The sequence below is a fragment of the Palaemon carinicauda genome, chromosome 1 (genome assembly GCF_036898095.1).
Source record: "Palaemon carinicauda isolate YSFRI2023 chromosome 1, ASM3689809v2, whole genome shotgun sequence".
Classification (NCBI taxonomy): domain Eukaryota; kingdom Metazoa; phylum Arthropoda; class Malacostraca; order Decapoda; family Palaemonidae; genus Palaemon; species Palaemon carinicauda.
In genome coordinates, this window is record NC_090725.1 from 10,464,902 (window position 1) to 10,484,379 (window position 19,478).

General features: G+C 47.2%; 1 protein-coding gene across 6 annotated transcripts in view; it reads left to right on the plus strand.

The window, feature by feature from the left end:
* The window catches only part of l(2)k05819 (transmembrane protein 94-like protein l(2)k05819), a 420,286-nt gene that overhangs the window by 188,585 nt on the left and 212,223 nt on the right, over positions 1–19,478 (plus strand). For all 6 annotated transcript variants that reach the window (XM_068379965.1, XM_068379935.1, XM_068379940.1 and 3 more), the window contains 2 exons: positions 1,178–1,309; positions 2,020–2,099. In XM_068379965.1, coding sequence (XP_068236066.1) covers positions 1,178–1,309; positions 2,020–2,099 — 212 coding nt within the window. The remainder of the gene's footprint in view (positions 1–1,177; positions 1,310–2,019; positions 2,100–19,478) is intronic.

Consider the following 19,478-nt stretch of genomic DNA (forward strand, 5'->3'; position numbering starts at 1 on the left):
GACGCAAGTACTACAGGTGGACGTGTGGAAGCGTCAAGCGACCTTCACCGCCGACTACTTGCATGACGTGACCCACATAAACATAGAGACGTTCTTCATTGTTCCTGTGGTGGCTGCTCAACAAGTGGTTTAAATACTTCATGCTCCTTGATGGACAAGTACTAGATGGTTGAGGGCAAAGGTTACCTGGGATTAGTCTGTGATGAATTTGTAAAAATGATTGTCTCTTTCTTTCTTTCATCTTCCCCTCCCTATCGGAACAGCACCCACTGTCTTCTGCAAGCTGGCCTCGCCTATCTACAGGTAAAACCATTTCCCTTATGTAACCTAGTATAGAAATAATACTTGTTACATCCCCATACCCCTAGCAAGGCAGGAATAGGTAACTTTTATGGTACATTCTAAGATACCTATGCCTCGAACTCTTACCTATACCAGTCATATTGCTAGTATCACAAAAACACAGTTTGCGTGGGCTGCTTTCCGTGTGTTGCACTTATTTAGCAAAGTGTAATGGTTTTGGCCAGTTATGGGCCGAGCACGTAGGGAGAAAACCCCAGGTCAAATATCAAAGCCAGATGGCTTGGAATTCCACCCTCCTAAGGGGTAAGTCATCCCTATAAAAAGCGTAAGGTTTGTATTTAGTGTTGGAACAAATGACAAATTTGTATGTACAGTACCGTAATTTGTATTTTTCCTAATGATACAAACCTGTAGCTATTTATACAGATTGGCCCACCATCACCTGTCTCCCGAGAAGTCCTACCTGCAAGCAAAAGCTGTAACACAACCCAGGTGTGACAGTAAGCAGGGTAGCGGGCTACCCCGCCCATCCCCCCTCAAACAAGGGGGCTGGATTGTTATACCTCGCTAAAAGTCTTATGGCTCCTCTGAAAGCTTTGCCGAAAGTAGTAATCCATAAATAGCTACAAATTTTTATTGTTAGGAAAAATATAAATTAGTTAAAAATTTGTAATTTTAAAGCCATATGTACTGTATTTAATTAGCCACATTTTCATTATTTGTAAATTTACTGAAAATACAATCCCATATTTTCAATAAAGTTGTTTTAGGTATTGATTTTCTATCATACTCTTCTCATATTCATTTTACTCCTAGATGATAATGATTATATAATACTCAAAGAATGTATGCTAATAAAAAAAATTCTTTGCAGCCTCCAGACATGGCTTGCAAGGATCGGTTAGCCAAATCATTGATGATCACAAAACTCAAGTTCCCTTTTCCACACATGGTCTCAGTTCTTATGCGTGATCGAGCATCTCAAAAATTAGAACTGATGTCTCAGGTATGTAATATTCTTGAAGTCTTTTTAAATTGGCAAGTTTAAGGTGCTGGAATCCAGTTTTATGAAACCATAATTTCAGAATGTTTGTGTAAATTGTGTTTGAATCCTTGTAATCTACTGTTTCACGCTTAAGGTATTGGGTTGCAAGTAATACCCTGCCATACGTCACTAATTGGTTACAATAGACTCGACGAAAGTCTATTTTTAACTTCAGGTAGATATTTGCTTTATAAAGTGACGTGTATAATCCCTGCACATAATGAACGCAAAAAAAGTACTTCAAACCTCCTATCATTTTATAGATAACAAATACTACAATACTTATATTGATAAGCTTCCATCTGAGTACAGTACTGTAAATTTCAATTCTACTTAATCATTATTGTATGAAGTAGAGACTGATGTAAGGTCATAAAACAGCTTAACTTGAATTTTATTTTTGTCAGAATTGATGTCCAGTATCTAGAACCGACGTAATGAAGGGTATTACTTATGTCATGATAATTATGGTTGTGTCAACAAAGATGTTAGTCATGTTTACTTATGGATGATCATTGATAACTATTCTTATTGATTAATGCCGAGTTTTTGGATTTGTTATTAATTTCATATAATACACTAATTTTGCATTTTTAAAGTTTGTATATTTTAAATGGTACCATGAAACTGACAGTAGATGGATATTTATTATATGATATCGAATATTGCAGGGTACAGCAGATATCATTCTGGATTCTTGTACAGACTATTGGGATGGCTATGACATTTGCCCACTTACTGAAAAGGACAGGTAAGAGTTTTTAAAGACTAGATATTCATACAGGCTTTGCTATTTGTGATTACTTTAGAATTCACAGGTGGTTTCTACAATATAAAATGCAGTAGAATTTGACTAAATTTCATAGTGGGCAGACCTTGACTTGATAGTCTATTATTTTTACAATAAGCCTACAAAGTATCAATATATCTCTCATAACTATTTATACAAGATAGAAGAAATTGGCAACTGTTATTCAAGCAGTATCAAAATAAATGAGATATGCTTCAGCCATTATTTTTCTTTTATCATTATTTTTATTTACCATGATCATTTTTTCTTGCTTGCTGCTTCTATTGTCTAGTATAATTGATACAATGGAAACTTCAGTAACTGTCAGTTATCTATGATTTTCTTTTTTTTTCAAAATGTTAAGCTGATACAATGATAACTGTATTATCTTGAGAAAACTACAAAAATGATTTTTCTTGTTTTTTAAATACAAGAGTGTGTTGATGATAAAGTAAATGTGATTATTGTATATGATATCACCTATACATTTTGTTTGTTCTGTTACTAATACAAATCAATGCTATTTATAGGGGATATTACTTTTGGCAAAGCTGAAAGATGAGCCATAAGACTTTTACTGAGGGTTAACCATCCATCTGCTAGTTATCGGGGGCGTGGGTGTAGTTTGCTATTCCATTCACTCACACACATGGGCTGAGTAACCCCTTTTTCCTTTGGCTCGGGGGAAAATGGACATTGCCAGTCTCCTCCTTTTTTGACCTGCCATTATGAACTTAATGCCTTTTTTTATCTGTTTCTTTTCAGCATGTTTGTGCTTTCTCATTGACCGTCCTCATACGTACTTTTCCAGGACCTCAGGGCTACTCCTGTGGGACATTCATATCCTTTGTTGATACAGACCTGCATTCGTTGTGTCTGTCCTGCCGAGGGCAGCGCTGTGATAAGGACAACACCTGCCCTGAATGCTGGGAGTGGTCTGCCTCCCAGTAGGAGAGGTTTGGACACCAGCTAAAGAAGAAGTCCAAAAGGGATTCATTGCCTCCAGGGTCTTCCTCAAAGTTGAACAAACTTAGGACATCATCTTTGACCCTCAATATCTTCCCGAAGCTTCTGCTCAATTGATCTACCCCGGGGAACGATCGAGTTGAAGCATAGATCAGCTAGCACTAGGTCAACCTCAGGATTTGATGGATAGGTCTGCTCTCCCTAGAGAAGCAGTTCTGCCCCTCCCCTTGAGTGGAGCTTTCTCATTATCTGATGTGTTACAGGTTTGGCCGTTGCTGGGTATAACTGGTCCCCTGTCAAAAGGAGGTGTTGCTTGAACTCCTTCAACTTGGTGCTGAGAGGAAGCATACACCGGCTTCCCCGAATGTGGAGCCCTTGTCACCGTTGAGTGTGGTACAGTGAGATCTGGTGTGTCGTCTACCTTGACCGTTGAAGGATCCTGCCCCTAGCCTTCATCTGTTGCTGACTCTTCCGTCGGGATGGAGCAAAGTCTGAGGTAATTCTCTCATGTGGGTGGACATATCTCTTGTCCTAGAGTGAAGTCCCCCCCCCCTGAGAACTTCCAGCCGCCACCATGTCTCTCCTATGACGCATGTCCCTGCGGAGTAAGCCGCCTCTGTGGACGAACTTCGCCTCCGCCGACGAGCTCTCAGAGAGCGTAATCCTCCTAGACACTCTATACATTCTCCTTCTCCTCCTGTCAGGAGACGTCTCTTCAGTTCTTCTAGAGACCAATGATCCTATATCTCACTTGCGGGACCTTCGCCTTTAGAGTCTTGTCATTCGTCTGCTACTTGTCACTCGTCTCCTCGAGTTCATCATTCTTCTAGAGATCTTCATTTGTCACCATCACTGCTCGCCTTGTCCCTCGCCATCGCGAGATCGTCATCGACAGCCTCACCATCAGCCTGTGCGTTCTTGATACTCACCTGCTTCTCTGGACTCCCCTTTGACTTGCCAGTCACTTGTCACTCGCCAGCTGTTTGTGGTTTGTGAACTGTTCGTCATTCGCCAGTCACTCGTTATTCTGACTGCTCGTCACTCGCCAGCTGTTCGTAGTTTGCCAGCTGCTCGTTCACCAATTCACAAGCATTCACCCTCCGGCCGTTTGCATGCTTCTCGCCCTTCACCTCCTCCTCGGCGTTCGACTGTACATCGGCATTCGCCAATTTATCGTTGGCCAGCTTCTAGATACTCTGCTTCGCAGTCACCTTCCAGCCTCAAGCGCCGGTTGCCAGGACTAGATCGTCACTTGCCTGAGCGAAATGATAACTTTCTTTTTAACCCTTACAGGTCAGCTTTTGATCGCCGCTCACCAGTGCAGGACACCAGATTAACACGTGACCGCTGCAGAGGTGACTCTCGTTGTCCTCCTCTTGGGAGTTCCTCTCTCCTACGTCAGCGATCTCCGCTCCATCAAGAGGACCCAGGTCCAGGCCAGCTGGGAACCAACTACCTCCCAGGGATCTTTAGCATGGTAGATGTCCGGTCCCGTTCCCTTCCAAGAGGGAACCTTCGAAGGACCAGCAACCTTCCACTTCTAGGCCTCGCTCATCCAAACCTGAGCTGGAGATCATGCCAGTGTCAATTAGACCAGGTAAAGATCTTAATCCTCCTCCTTTCCAGGCTCCCAAACCTACACCTCCTGCCCCTATCCTTCTGAGGGATCTTTCGGCTGGCACAGCGTTCAGTAAGGAATCCTGCTGGTTTGACGCCCTGGTCGAGGCAGTATGTCAGGCCGTTAGTGGGAGACTCCTCCAGCACAATCAAATACCCGCACCCAGAGGATTCCCCTGGAAAAGTCAGTTCTCCATCTATAGCTTCCCCAACATCTGACCCCAGACGTATGTCTGCGGTGCCAGCTCCTCATAGGCCCTCATCCTCAAGGATGATAATCTTGCCTCTCAAGAGAAAGCGAGGAGCAGCTGAATCTGGGTTATAATGCCAACAGGATCTTTTGCTATGGTATTGACTACCAAGCAGAAGAGGAAGATAGTCCATCCGACTCCCCCTCGTGGGGACACTACACCGTCGCCAAAGCCGAGGTTCTCAGTTCCCTGGAGAGATCTCACTTATGGAATCTTTCATCCTCTCCTCCATCGAGGTGGTTCCCCCAAAATAACTCCCAGTGTCTAAGAGGCCATCTCACTTGGATGCAGTTCCCTCATCAAGAAAAAGAGAAAGAGAGGAACACCCCAGACCTTCACTCCTGGAGGAGTTTATTCCATCCCGTAAGGAATCGAAAGACTCACAAACGGTTCCTAAGACCTCGGCTAAGGCATCAAGGCTTCTGCAAGAGAAGCCTTGAAGATTCTCCCAAGTTCTAGCAAGTATGTCAGCAAGCGACATGCCTTCTACCAGAGACGACTTCGATCCACCACAGGCTTCTAGGGTAAGAGCTCGTGGGTGTGAAAGACGATTACGACGAAGACGAGTATCTCCCTAAGGCTACAAGTCCTAAGCTAATGGAAGCAGAGCAGAAGGAGTCGGAACACGACTTCTTGCAGGTCTTGGGCTGCATGAGGGTCATCAAAGGGTTGTCTAATCCAGAAGTGATCCCTAAAGAGGGCAAAGACATGGTCGTAGACCATGTGTACGGGACGCAAAGACCTTCCAAGGCCAGTGCAGCTTTGTCCTAGTCTAAGGGGTTGACGAGTTCCCGACGGAAGGCGTTCTTCCAGATCGCCGTTTCCTCCAGCTCCCATCAAGCGGGCTCATCCTCTTAAGCTTCTGCCGCCGTTTGTGCCGCGGAGGAGGTATTATGAGGTCTCCAACTAACCCCTTCCAACCTTGCCTCATGACCACTCTGTAGAGGCTCATATGAGGAGTCTCCTTCGAGAAACTCTCCAGACTCTCTGTCTCGTTCTCTGCTTCAGAGATCCTTAACCAGAAAAAGGTCACGAAGTAGGCCATACAGACTGCTTTGTGGCTAGATCTCTGGTTGGGGTCTGTGAGACACCTACTCAGGACCAAGGATTGGTCTAAGGAGACCACAAGGAGGTCAATGGTGACCTTTCTTTTATCGGAAACTCGAACCATTGAGTTCCTCCCTCACCAGGTAGTGAACCTTTGGGCAAACACAATCCTTCGGCGAAGGTTTTGCCAAGAGGTCCCACAAGCAGAGGTATTGAGACTTAAAAACTTGACTCTCAAAGTTATTCTCGGTTTAGGCTAGAAGACATCGAACATGTGGCGGAGAGATGGAGAAGACCAATCAGGACTCGCTTCTCCATAGGGCCCTTACATCTTGGCCGTATCAGCCTCCTCTGTCACAGAAGAAACAGCAGCAGCCAGCTAAACTGCCAATACACAGGACTTCAACAACAACGACATCGATGTCTCAAAGGGCATCAAAAAGTCATTTTCCAGTTAGAGAGCAGAAGAGCACCAAGTCCTCTCATTGAGGTAAGAGTAGCAGAGGGAGCGGCCGAGGCCGCACCCGCTAAGACAGGCAATCCTCCCACTTGTCTACCAGTGCAGAAATGCCTGCAATGCTGCTGGCAGAGGTGGCTGCAGCTCGGGGGAAAACCATGGATAGTCTCCGTGATTCGTTCAGGGTATCGCATCCCATGCATTCAATCTCTTCCTCCACTGACTCTGTATCCAGTCCCATCAAGCTCCTACGCAAAGGAATCTACAAAGGAACTGGCCTTTCGGGCCAAAATCCAGACCATTTTGGAGAAGGGCGCTCTCCAAGAGGTTCTCAATGGGTCCCCAGGCTTCTTCAGTCGACTCTCTTGTGAAAAAGGCTTCTGGAGGCTGGAGACCAGTCATTGACCTCTCAGTACTGAACAAGTTTGTTAGACAAACTCTGTTCAGCATGGAGACGTCAGACACGGTCAGACAAATGGTAAGACCATAGAACTTCATGTGCCCACTGGATCTCAAGGATGCATACTTCCAGATCAGAGTTCATACATCTTCAAGGAATTATCTAAGGATCATACTCAACAACAGGAAATACCAGTTCAAGGGGATGTGCTTCAGTGTTTCCATGGCACCTCAGGTCTTTATGAGTGTGTTCGCCCCAAATATCATATTGGGCTCAGAGGGTGGGCATCTGTATCCTAAGATATCTGAACTACTGGTTATTCCTATCAGACTCTATGGCAACCCTTCTTCAAAACCGAGACAGACTTCTGGCATTTTGCCAAGAACTGGGGATCGTGGTAAACCTCAAGAAGTCATCCCTGCTTCCCTCTCAAAGACTGGTATACCTAGGTATGATAATCAACGCCGATCAACTGAAAGTATTCCTATCGGTGGAAAGGGTATAGAGGCAGAGGAAGGCAGCAAGACGAGAAGAGCTTACAGCCCGGCGATGGTTGTGTCTCATAGGTGACCTATTATACCGGGCCCGTCTAGTGTCCAATGGCCGCCTCAAGATCCGATCTCTCCAGTGGCGGCTGAAGTTCGGGGGAAATCAGATCATGGATTCCCTGGACATTCTAATCCCCATAGGACTAGAAGAGCAGACAGACCTCAGGTGGTGGGTGACAGATGAGAACCAACGCAGGGGCCTTGACCCTCTTGTTTTCCCCAAAAAATTGATGCTATATTCAGATGCATCAAAAGAAGGGTCGGGGCTCATATGCTGGACCACACGGCTTCAGGCCTCAGGTCCGAGTTCAAATGATACCAGCACATAAATCTCTTGGAGATGAGGGCAGCCTTCATAGTCTTCCAACAGTTCCAGCAGCTCCTGGCTGGTTACTCCATGGTGTTGATGAGCGACAACACCACAGTAATGGGTTACATAAACAAACAAGGTGGTGCCTTTTTGCAGCGCCTATGCCAATATAGTAGTAGAGATATTAAAATGGGCAGAATACAACTCGGTGTCCTTATCAGCCTGCTTCATTACCTCAACGGAACATTAGCCGCTCACCCTCCCGAGTGTCAGCACTCTTTGTCAGCACGGGGAAGGTCAAGAGGAGGGTCACAAAGAACACCATTTCTGCTTTGATTTGCAGACTCATTGACCTGGCCGTGAATGCTGACCCTCCTCCAAAACGATGATCCAGAGCTCACGATACCAGGGGCATTGCAACGTCCCTGGTGTTCAAAAGAAACTAACCTGCAGTACCTCTTCACTGAGAGAGGATTTTAGTTACAAGTTGCAAGAAGGATGGCTGAACATCTTTGACGATCCTCAGCTTTAAGCCTTGAATTTAAACTGAAAGGAGTTACTATTTCTTCCTTGTTGGAACTTCCTCTCCCCATACAAAGCTACGACCTTACCTGCCCCCAGTCAGAAGTTAGACCTCCTCTTTGGAATGTGGTTTGTGTTCTTCAGTCTCTGAAGCGTGTTCCTATGAACCATTATGCCAGGCAACAGATCACCACGTCACTTTGAAGACGGTGTTTCTACTTGCCTGGCTTCAGCCAAAAGAGTATGTGAACTACATGGTCTTTCCTATGACATTCCCCATACCAGGGGATGGGCGGATGTAATTCTCGACTTCATCCATGAGTTTATTGCTAAGATTCAAAATGCGGAAGCAGCTGATCCTAGATTCGGGCCCTTCCAGATTGGGAGTCTTCATACTGTAACCGATGATCTAGATCAACTGTTACTATGCCGAGTAAAGAATTTGAGGTGTTACCTCAGGGAACATTAGCAGCTCACCCCCCGAGTGTCAGCACTCTTTGTCAGCACAGGGAAGGCCAAGAGGAGGGTCACAAAGATCACCATTTCTGCTTGGATTTGCAGACTCATTGACCTGGCTGTGAATCCTGACCCTCCTCCAACATGATGATCCAGAGCTTGCAATACCAGGGGCATTGCAACGTCCCTGGTGTTCAAAAGAAACTAACTTGCAGCGCAGGTATTGCAAGCGGGTGTGTGGAAACGTCAGATGACCTTCACCGCTCATTACTTACAAGACATAACCCACAGGAACATGGAGATTTTCTCCATTGGTCCTGTGGTGGTTGCACAACAAGTGGTTTAAACTCCTCAGACTCCTTGATGAACAAGTAGCAGAGGATTGAGGGCAAAGGTTACCCTGGATAATGGAATGAATACGTTGGAATGCCTTGCTCTTTCTTTGATCTTTCCCTCTCTTGGGAAATTAGGTCCCAGGGTCCTCTGCAAAGCTGGCCTCACTTATCTGCAGGTAAAGCCATTTTCCTTGTGTAACATGGTATTGAAATAATATTTCTTGCATTCCGATACCCTTAGCAAAGGGTGATTGGGTAATTTCTATGGCATCTTGGAAGATTCTTATGACTCGAAGAACTCTTACCTAGACAGTCATATTGCTAGTACAGTATCTCAAGCACACAGCTTACATAGGCTGCTGGCTGAGCGTAGTACGGTTTTAGCGAGGTGTAGAGTTTCTATAAGTTATGTGCGGGGCATGTACTGGGAAACTCCCGGTCAATGCCAAAATCCAAGTGACACGGACTTCCACCCCCCTATAGGATAAGCCATCCCCTATAAATAGCGTTGGTTTATGTTAGTGACGGAAGAAATAAATTTGGAAGTAACTTGTATTTTTTGTATTGATACAAACCTGTAGCTATTTATACAGATTGGCCTGTCAGCACCTATCACCCTAGAATTCATACCTCCTAACAAAAAGTGGTTACTCAGCCCAGAGTTGTGAGTGAGCTGGGTATAAAACTAACCCCCCCCCCTGCTAATTAGCAGGTGGATGGTTAACCCTCGCTAAACGTCCAATGGCTCATCTTTCAGCTTCGCCGAAAGTAATATCCTCTATAAATAGCTATAGGTTTGCATCAGGAAAAGTACAAATTACTTCAAAATTGTCAATGTGATGTAAAAAAGAAAGTTATTACTACGCGAATACAAACTTCTGAGTCATTTACAGTATATTGGTTACTCCTAGTAATGTTTTCCACAACCAGTCAATCAAAGAAAATTGGTTAGATTGCACTGTTGCTAGGCAACCATAGCACATGCTCATACAGCAAGAGGACTCTTGCCTGCATCGCCTCCTCACAACACTGCTGGTCGGGAAGGGAAGAGTTTACAGTATACTCTCATTTCCTCTCTACGATTGAGCCCCTTGCATTCAACTTACATTACTATTCCTTATCTGTGAGTTACAAGTGTGTGCTTAATGTCTAGTAAATCTCTGTATTTACATTCTTTCCCAGGATGGGATGGCAACCCTTGTGGCATCCTTATGAGCCCGGGCAGACATTGACACACATCCTATTTGTCCCTCTTCCCTAAACAAGAGATGTTCAAGGGAATCAACATGTAAGTACTGTAGGGAGTGGACTTCCTCCCGATGGGAGAGATATTTTTCTCATCGCAGGAAGCTCAACGAGATTTTTACTCTACTGCGTTTCCTCGCAATAGGAGCTAGAGACAAATCTCCTATGGGGTGAGAGTCTCCATTTAATTTTTCATGTTGTGAATTCCATGAAACTTTAATTACAATAGACAATGCCTATTATATTGAGAATAGTGTCAACTATACAGAGAGACCTTGAGCCGGCACGTGTTAAAGATGCTTGCCTTGAACCAGGTCTCAGCCCAATAACTATGATTATGGAGAATGAACATGTTTGTTCAGAGAGACATTCATTTTCATTGGAGGGACAGTAGAGTTGAGACACCTTGTTGGAAAATAAAATTTTGCAATCCCAATACATTCTCATGAACTAGGTTGGCCTAGTTGCTATGGGGTCCTAATCTTAGGTCTCCTCTCCAAAGTCTTAAGAAGTCTTTAGAGGCTTACGATGAGGGTGGTTGGACTGCATCAGCTGTGTCCAAACCCTAAGGCCTAACCAAAACTAGGCATTCATTTTGATTTACCCTCTCCTTCCATGCCTATTAGAGTAGGGAAGTCGAGTAGGACAAAAACGAAAACTATTGCTTCCCATAATTTAGTGATGCTTATTGTTGAGCTAGATGAAGTGGTACAGATTGCCTTTACTTCCTGTAGTGACATGACCACATGCACCACCATTTCTGCACGTGATGAAATTTCTTTATGCATAGGACAAGTTTACAACTCATCCCAGGTTATCATGCCCTTTCACAATTATTACAGATCATATCGTAATAGTTTAATGCATGTGAACTTTTTCCCGCAATCCAACTAGGTTGAGACATCCTCCCTAAAAAGTCCCGGGTGTGGCTCAAACACTGGCCCTAGGGGCATGAATAAGCATGAGATACCTTGGTGGTAAATCAGCCTCATCTTCACGGTCTAGATCAACCTTTGACTTAGGCTCTTTCACTTTGTTGCTGGCCTGATCAACCATGACCCATTTACCAAAATCTCTAACTTTAGAATCCAATGCTGATGAGCAGATGACATCTTGAGTTCCTTACTTGGCAAATGCTCTTGACAAACCCAAGATTTTAGCACAACCTTTCACCCACATTGAAAGACAAATAGAACTCTCTCTTAAGCTCTGCAACTAATGGATACCTACTTTTGCACCATGAACCCATTGCAGGCAAATTACATTGTTCCAAGCCCTGCCCGAACAGACACAACATACATTCTGGTAATGGCAGCAGGTAGGGCACCTCTTGGGTTGGTAACTTGGTTACTCTCAACGTAACTTTGATTTCACTCTAATCTAATAGAAAATTTTTAATGGAAAAATAATTATTAATGATCCCCATCTGGAGGGTAGCCTACCTTCTTCCATCCCCAATGCATGATACAACTACTTGGCTTTATGTGTGAACATTGAACATTAAGACTAGGAGAAGACTTAATTCAATCGAAGCAGAACGTGTGTACACCGATAACTCCAAGACTCTTATTCAGCATAAAACTTTACCCCTGAGATCAAAACTTAAGTTGTCTATTAATATATAACAGTGTAATGACACTCGTTAGAAGTGAAGAGGAGATAATAATATGCTAAATGTAAACATTTATCAAACTGACGTGAAAACGATGTACAGTACTGGGGCTGCACGCTGAAAAATGTAAATAATACTTGGTTATACAGTATGGATAACCAAGTTAATACAGTACTCGAAAGATTTAAAGGAAAGGCCAAATTTTTTCTGCTAAACCATTACCATGCTTTCATGGAACAACTACTAAGCAATTTCATACAGTGTGTGACATACAATAACCTCAAAGTAAATAAAAAAAAATATTTTGGTACCTATACATTTATTTAGTTAGTTCTATCAACAAGAATAACAAATAACAAAATCGAAAGTTAACTAACTGCATTTAACTTAAAGGCTGGCTCTACTTAAAGCTTGAGGATGATGCCTGATTGGTCTGGTACTAAGAGTGTGCAGAAAATAATGTTTCCCATGCATTTGTCGAGGAATTCAAAGGATGGTAGTCAAGTGTATGCTAGTGATCAGGTAACCTTGCTTCCAGTACCAGTATTGGTTTTCAGTAATGTATCTTCATGTGTCCAATGTATTTCAGCATATGAGGTTCTGTGACAGGTTACATAGAGCCTGAATCCTTAGGTATTTCATGTAATCCCTGAGTCCAGATTGTGCACGTTGATACGCTGACCCTAGAGCAAGGAGGACAATATTTCTTTGGTATTTTCTTGTTGTATAGGAATCCTTGTTCTAACCTTTCACAGGAAAGTTCTTGGAGGCCACACAGCACATATATCCCAAAATAATGAAAAACATATACCACAGAGTACTGCATCTACTTCGCAGTTTTAACCTATTACGGGTTATTAGGGTTGCGAGTTGGAATATACCACTCACAATAGACAGTGGCTTACTGTATTGGGACTTTTCTCCCTGGTCCATTTGTCTCAGTCTGGCTAGTTGTTTAGTGAGTGGACAGAAGACTGCTTTTTAGTTTTTCTTTCTCTGAGGAATCACAAAGTACTCCACAGAAAGCTGGAAAACCCAGTCTAGGTGAGTAATCAGGCTTGTGGAACTTTTCTCTTCTAAGTATAAAATACGGTTTTACCATTTCTTACATTCATGTATGTCTGACTGTACTGCCTCAGCCTTAATCTGCCAGGTGTCACTTAAAATGCATCTGCCTACTAGACCTTTATCTTCTCCCACAGGAGGTCATCACTCCCTTTATCTTATCCTTTTATAATGAATGAGTTGTAATAAAAATGTAATTTGTTCCAACACGAATACTTACCTCGAACTACTTTCTTTTGGAGTCACTTGGTGATCTCTCTTTCTCGACCAAGGTTTTTGGCGCCGTTATCCCCCCACTCCGTTCTCTATATAGGCCTACCCCCGCCGCCAAAGAATGCGCCCCGAGGGCAGGATTAGGGCAGGTCACTGCTTCTCTGGGCCATTCTCCTCATTAAGTTCTTGGTCGTGAGGTGTTCAACACCTTACTCTCAAGTCTCTCTCGATCCTTTGTGCGCATTTAGTGTCCCACGTGTTCCCAGCGTGGGGACTTGTGTTTTTTCGCAGTGTGCTTCCCAAGTGTTCCTGTGCGTTCACTTTTCAACCGTGTCCTTACCCGGTGTTTAATTCATTTCCTTAAGTGCTTGTGTCGTGCGTTGTGTGCGTTATGGAACAGTATTCCTTGATTTCCTTCAAGGAATTAATAGCTGAAAGGACCAATTTTTACAATAAATCATTCTTCCTCCCCTTATCCTCGGTGTTAGCCGTGTAGGGGCAGCTTATGTTCCCCTTCAACCACGTGTCAGGACTACTGGTCCTGGAACGTAGTGCAGTGAGTGCACTTCGGCACCAAAAGGAAGAATACATCCAAGAGGCTCATAGGAAGACGAGCCTCTCCTCGCCAACTTAATTCCCGATGCCTCGTCGAATAGAGATTCTTATACAGCCATCTTCCCCTACCCAGAGTAGGGGACGAGGTAAGTCAGTTGCGGGGAAGTGCCCATTGCTCTTCCCCAAGAGTTTGAGTGGGTGCGGTATAGTACCAAGAAGAAGTAGGCGTCGAAGGGTTCGCCTAAGAAGACTAGCGCCGGGCGTCCCGCCTGACAGAGCTTCCCTACCACCCTCTCCTACCCAGAGTAGGAGACGAGGTTGGTTTATTGTGAAGAAGATAACTCTTAAGAAGTAGTTCGAGGTAAGTACTACTTTCGAGAGTGTGTGGGGAGACGGAGTCCCGGTGCAAGCAGGCCACGTCTCCTCTGATGACCCCATGTGGGGGAAAAATGTCCCTAATTCTTCTCCAGTCTCTTAGCGTATTTTTCAGTCTCTTCTGCAGCCGAGGGCCTCGCCGAGAAGGAGCCTCCCAGGTCTGTATTGCAGCGTTCCCCGGACCGGCAACCCAGGGTTTTTTCTCACCACGAAGGCCATCCTCCAGACGCAGATATAACCCTCGCAGGGAGAAATGCGAGAAGGCCTTTTCAGGCAGGCGTAAGACCGCGAAGCTTCCGGTTCACCCCGCCAACGGGTGTAACCGAGCTTCTTTACGGGCAGCCTGGCCGAATCAGCACAGCTGGTTCGTCCCTCGGACTTAAAAGGAACGGTTCCCTCCGTCGGGTCAGCCCACGGGGATCCGCGTCCGCGTCCCCCAGCCCGCCAGCGGGTGTAACCGGGCTTCTTTACGGGCAGCCTGGCCGAATCAGCACAGCTGGTTCGGCCCTCGGACTTAGAAGGAACGGTTCCCTCCGTCGGGTCAGCCCACGAGGATCCGCGTCCGCGTCCGCGTCCCCCGGAGAGAATACACGAACAGTAGTCCTCGACGGTACGGCGTTGCCGGTTCTGACCCCGAACCTGGTGCGGAGCTCCCCGGCGGGGAAGATCGGTACCACCGCAAGGGAGTGCCTGGTATCCCAGAACCGAAGCGCCCGGGGAGTGCCCGGTGACCCGGCGCCTCGAGATCAAGCGGTAGGAAGGACTCTACAGGTAAGCGTAAGTCCCCGAAGCCTCCGGTTAACCCCGCCCAGCGGGGGAAACGCGCTTCTGGTCGGGCGGCCTGGCCAAACCAGCCCGGCTCGTGCGGCCTTAGGGTCAGAAGGAACGGTTCCCGCTGTCGGGTCAGCCCACGGGAACCGCATCCTCGGCACCCAGAGCCTTGGGCCGACGAGAGTCCCCACTGAACCAGCGTTGCTTGCGCTAACCCAGGCCCCTGGTGCGGACGTCCCCGCAGATGAAATCCAGTACCTCGGCAGGACGGCGCCCCTGGCCCCAAAGAGCTAGACGTCCAGTCGGCGTGCCCGGTAACCCAGCTCCCCGGCCCCAAGCCGGGTCCTCGGCTGACGGAGAGGAGCGCTCCCTGACGGAGGACTCCGTCTATAGGAGAGTGGTTAGCCTTTGCAGAAGACACCACAAGTACCGGAACCTGCAACTATGGATGTAGTTTCCTGGAAGTCAAGCCTTTTTGAGGATCATGCAGACTCCTTCCAACCTAAGACGTCCCTAGCACTTCCTCTAACCCGAGATCTAGTCCTAGAGCAGGAGTAGGTCGGCAAGGTAGTGGCCAGCAATGCCGGGGTCCCCCAACCTTTAAGGGGGGGTCAGCAGGACATCCTTAGTCAAGGCGTTTCAGACAGTAGAGCCTCTTCGGCCCCAGTCTGGTTCTCGCCAGCAGGAGCCTCCATGATGGAGAAAATGTCGAGGGACTTAGTAAACGTCCCCTCTTGGCTGGACTGGTAGGCTTACACTTTGGGAGGTGTACAAGCCTCCTTTGACCCCGAGGACCCTGTCCAGCAAGGCCTTCAACCCTTAGGTTATTGACATATCAGTCTCTCGCACTAACAGCTAACTGGGTGTTCTGGAAGCGAGACTCTGTTCTGGCGAAGGTGTCTTGGAAGGCACCAGACAGGGAGACGCGAGCCATTCGCAGCTTTCCCTTGTGGGGAGAGTCTCTGTTTCCTCGGAAGGAACTAGAAGCCATAATGGAGAAGGTCTTGAAATAGAAGGAGACTAACGTCCCCAGACCTACGACTCCTTGGAGACCGCCCTATAAGAGGTCTGTCTCGGATAGTGCCACGACACCCCAAGCCTCTACCAGCACTACGAGGAGAGAAGCCCCCCTCTTCCTCCTGGTCCGCAACGCCTCAGTCCCCCCGCAGGGGAGCTCCAGCGCCCTCTAGCTCCTTCAGGTCGGGTTACTCCGCCTCTAGGGGAGACAGATCAGGCCGCCCCTCTAGAAGAAGATAAGAGTGGGAGGCCCCCTATCCCCACCCAACCCTCGGGTTGGAGGATGACTCAGACGTCATTGGCAAGCATGGAGGGCTCAAGGAGCGGAACCTTGGACAGTGTCCGTACTAAAGAGGGCTACGGACTTCCATTCCTAACGGAACCACCCACGCTTTTTCCGGCCAACCGGATAGAATGGCTAGATCCCAAAGACCCGTTAAAGAGGACCGCCCTTCAAGAGGAGGTGTCGTCCATGCTAGAGAAGGGTACCATGGAAGAAGTTCGTCTCCCAGGGCCAGGTTTCTACAGTCGCCTATTCCTGGTGGAAAAAGCGACCGGGGGGTGGAGACCGGTTATAGATCTGTCAGCTCTCAACAGGTTCGTCAAGAAGACGGACTTCAAAATGGACACTCAGAATTCAGTCCTGCTGTCCTTGAGGGAGAAAGATTGTAGGATGACCATCGACCCCAAGGACGCATACTTCCAGATTCCGGTCCACACCTCGGGTCGGAAGTTCCTCCGGGTGAAATAGGGTTCCCAGATCCTGCAATTCAGGACCCCTTTTTCTTTGGTCTGTCAACAGCGCCCCAAGTGTTCACGAGAGTCTCCACGGCTGTCGCAGTGGGGGCTCACGAACGAGGCATCCGCCTTATCAGATACCTGGACGCCTGGTGGCTTCTTCCCGCCTCAAGGGTCCTCTTGGAGGGACAAGGGAGAAATCTCCTCCAGTTTTGCAAGGATCTGGGGAACTTAATCAACCCGAAGTAGTCAAATCTATCCTCTTCCACCGGAATGAACTACTGGGGAATAACATTAGACATCTTTCGGGGAGAATTTTTCCCTTCGGAGAATAAGATAAGAAACCTCAGGCTCATTAGTCAGCCGTTCCTGTCAGAACACCCCAGGAGGGCGGAAGACAGGCAGAGGCTGATAGGTCACCTGGTCTCACTGGAGAACCTAGTTCCCCAAGGGAGGGTAAGGCTCAGATCCATCCAATGGAATCTCAGGAACCTCTGGTGACAGACGGGTTCGCAGCAGGTGCTAATCCCAGTCATTCCAGACACGAGACCCTCCCTAGAATGGTGGCATTGCCAGTCGAACTCACTCAAGGGGACGACCTTCGGGACCGGCCCTCCCGAGTTACTACTGTTCACAGACGCCTCCAACCCGGGATGGGGAGCCCTTCCCCTCGACGGAACGGCACGAGTGACCTGGTTGGAAGGGGAGAGGCAACTCCACACAATGTCCTGGAGTTGGAAGCAGTCCAGAAGGCGTGCCTACACTTCACAAGTCTGCTAAAGGGGAACACCGTGGCGTGGATGAGCGACAACGCCACGGTAGTGGCATACATAGAGAAGCAGGGTACTTATAATCGAAGGAGTTGTGCGATCTCACCATAGAGAGTCTAGATTGAGTGGAAGAAAATCAAGGGGTGATGTTAGCAAGGTTCATTCCCGGGAAGAAAAACGTTCTGGCCGACGGCCTCAGCAGAATGGGCCACATAGTAGGGACAGAATGGCCCCTTCTCCCAGGAATAGCCAAGCTCATCATTCAACGCTGGGGTTCCCCGGTGGTTGACTGCTTTGCAACAACCTCAACGCCCAACTCCCAGTCTATTGCTCCCCTGTACCAGACCCGAAAGCATCCTTAGAAGACTCTTTTCAGCACAAGTGGGACAATCTGGATGTGTACGCCTTTCCCCCTTTTCACGTTGATAAGACAAGTGCTCAGCAGAGTAAAGACGGCCCGAAACCTACAGATGACTTTGGTAGCACCCTGGTGGCTGGAGAGAGAGAGTGGTTCGCGGATCTAAAAGACCTATCGAGTCAACCGCCGTGGCCTCTGTCCGTCAGGTCAGACCTTCGGCACCAGCCTCACTTTCTCAAGCTCCACGATAGGCCACTCTTCCTACGTCTTCACGACTGAAGACTAAGAGCGGCTCCTGAAGAAAGAAGGATATTCTTCCTCCACGGCTAAGAGAATGTCTCTATTCCTAAGAATGTCGTCAACCGCGGTCTTCCAGACAAAATGGACCTCCGTCGCGAAGTGGTGTTCTGAGAGGCACATTAGACCTCTTAAGGCCTCTGTCCCAGACATAGCAGATTTTCTGGTGTTTCTCAAGGACAAAGCGGAGATGTCAATCCCAGCCATAAAAAAAGGGGTTCGGGATGCCTTAGGCCAAGTCTTCCTCCTGAAGGGCATCGACCTGGGGGCCTCGAGACACATAGCGATGCTTGTCAAAAGCTTCGAGCAGTCTTACCCCCCTCAGGCGGGAAAGGTGCCCCAGTGGGACTTAGGCAAGGTCCGGAAGATGATGTGTCGTTCCCCCTTTGAACACTTGAAAGATATCGTGAACAAAGATCTCACCCTCAAGGCCGTCTTCTTGCTGGCCTTGGCGTCCGATAAGAGAGTGGGAGAGATCCATGGTTTGTCATTCGACTTCTCTCACTCCGACCAGGTATCAGAAACCTCTTCGTTTCCACAGGTGTTAATAGGAAGCAAGTTTCCAAGAACACCATTTCCTGCTGGCTGAGACAAGTCATCGCTAGAACCTATGAAGAGGATAAAATGGCAGTGCCAGGCACTCCCCGGACCCATGACATCAGGGGTCTGAGCACCCCCTTGCCCTTTGAGAGAAACATGGCGGTGAGGCAGATCCTACAGACAGGCACTTGGTCGCACCAGTCAACCTTTACTGCCCACTACCTCAAGGGTTATTCAAGGAAATCCTTGGACGGGTTCTCCATTGGGACAGTCATGGCAGCCCTCCGGGCTGTGTAGCGGTAAGGCCAGAGGCTGTACCCAACGATGAACACATTCTTCGCGACTACATCCGGAGGAAATCGTCAGAAGAATTTTTTAAGAGGTAAAATCTTAAGTAATAGCGTAAGGTTGCGCAGTTACCCTCACTCCCGTACTCTGATAGGCCCCCGCATTCCATAGCCCTCTAGGCCCTACGTGCCAAGTCAAGTGTCAGAATAGCACTCCCGCCTCCTAAAGTATATGTCTCCAAAAGAAAGTAGTTCGAGGTAAGTATTCGTGTTGGAACAAATCAAAAATTTTAAGTAATTTTTATTTTTCCTAACATACTTACCGAGAACTACTTTCGGGTAATGGCCCTCCCTTCCGTCCCCGAGTGCCATCCTTCCATTGCCAAGTTGGGCTATACGACGAACTTAATGAGGAGAATGGCCCAGAGAAGCAGTGACCTGCCCTAATCCTGCCCTCGGGGCGCATTCTTTGGCGGCGGGGGCAGGCCTATATAGAGAACGGAGTGGGGGGATAACGGCGCCAAAAACCTTGGTCGAGAAAGAGAGATCACCAAGTGACTCCAAAAGAAAGTAGTTCTCGGTAAGTAT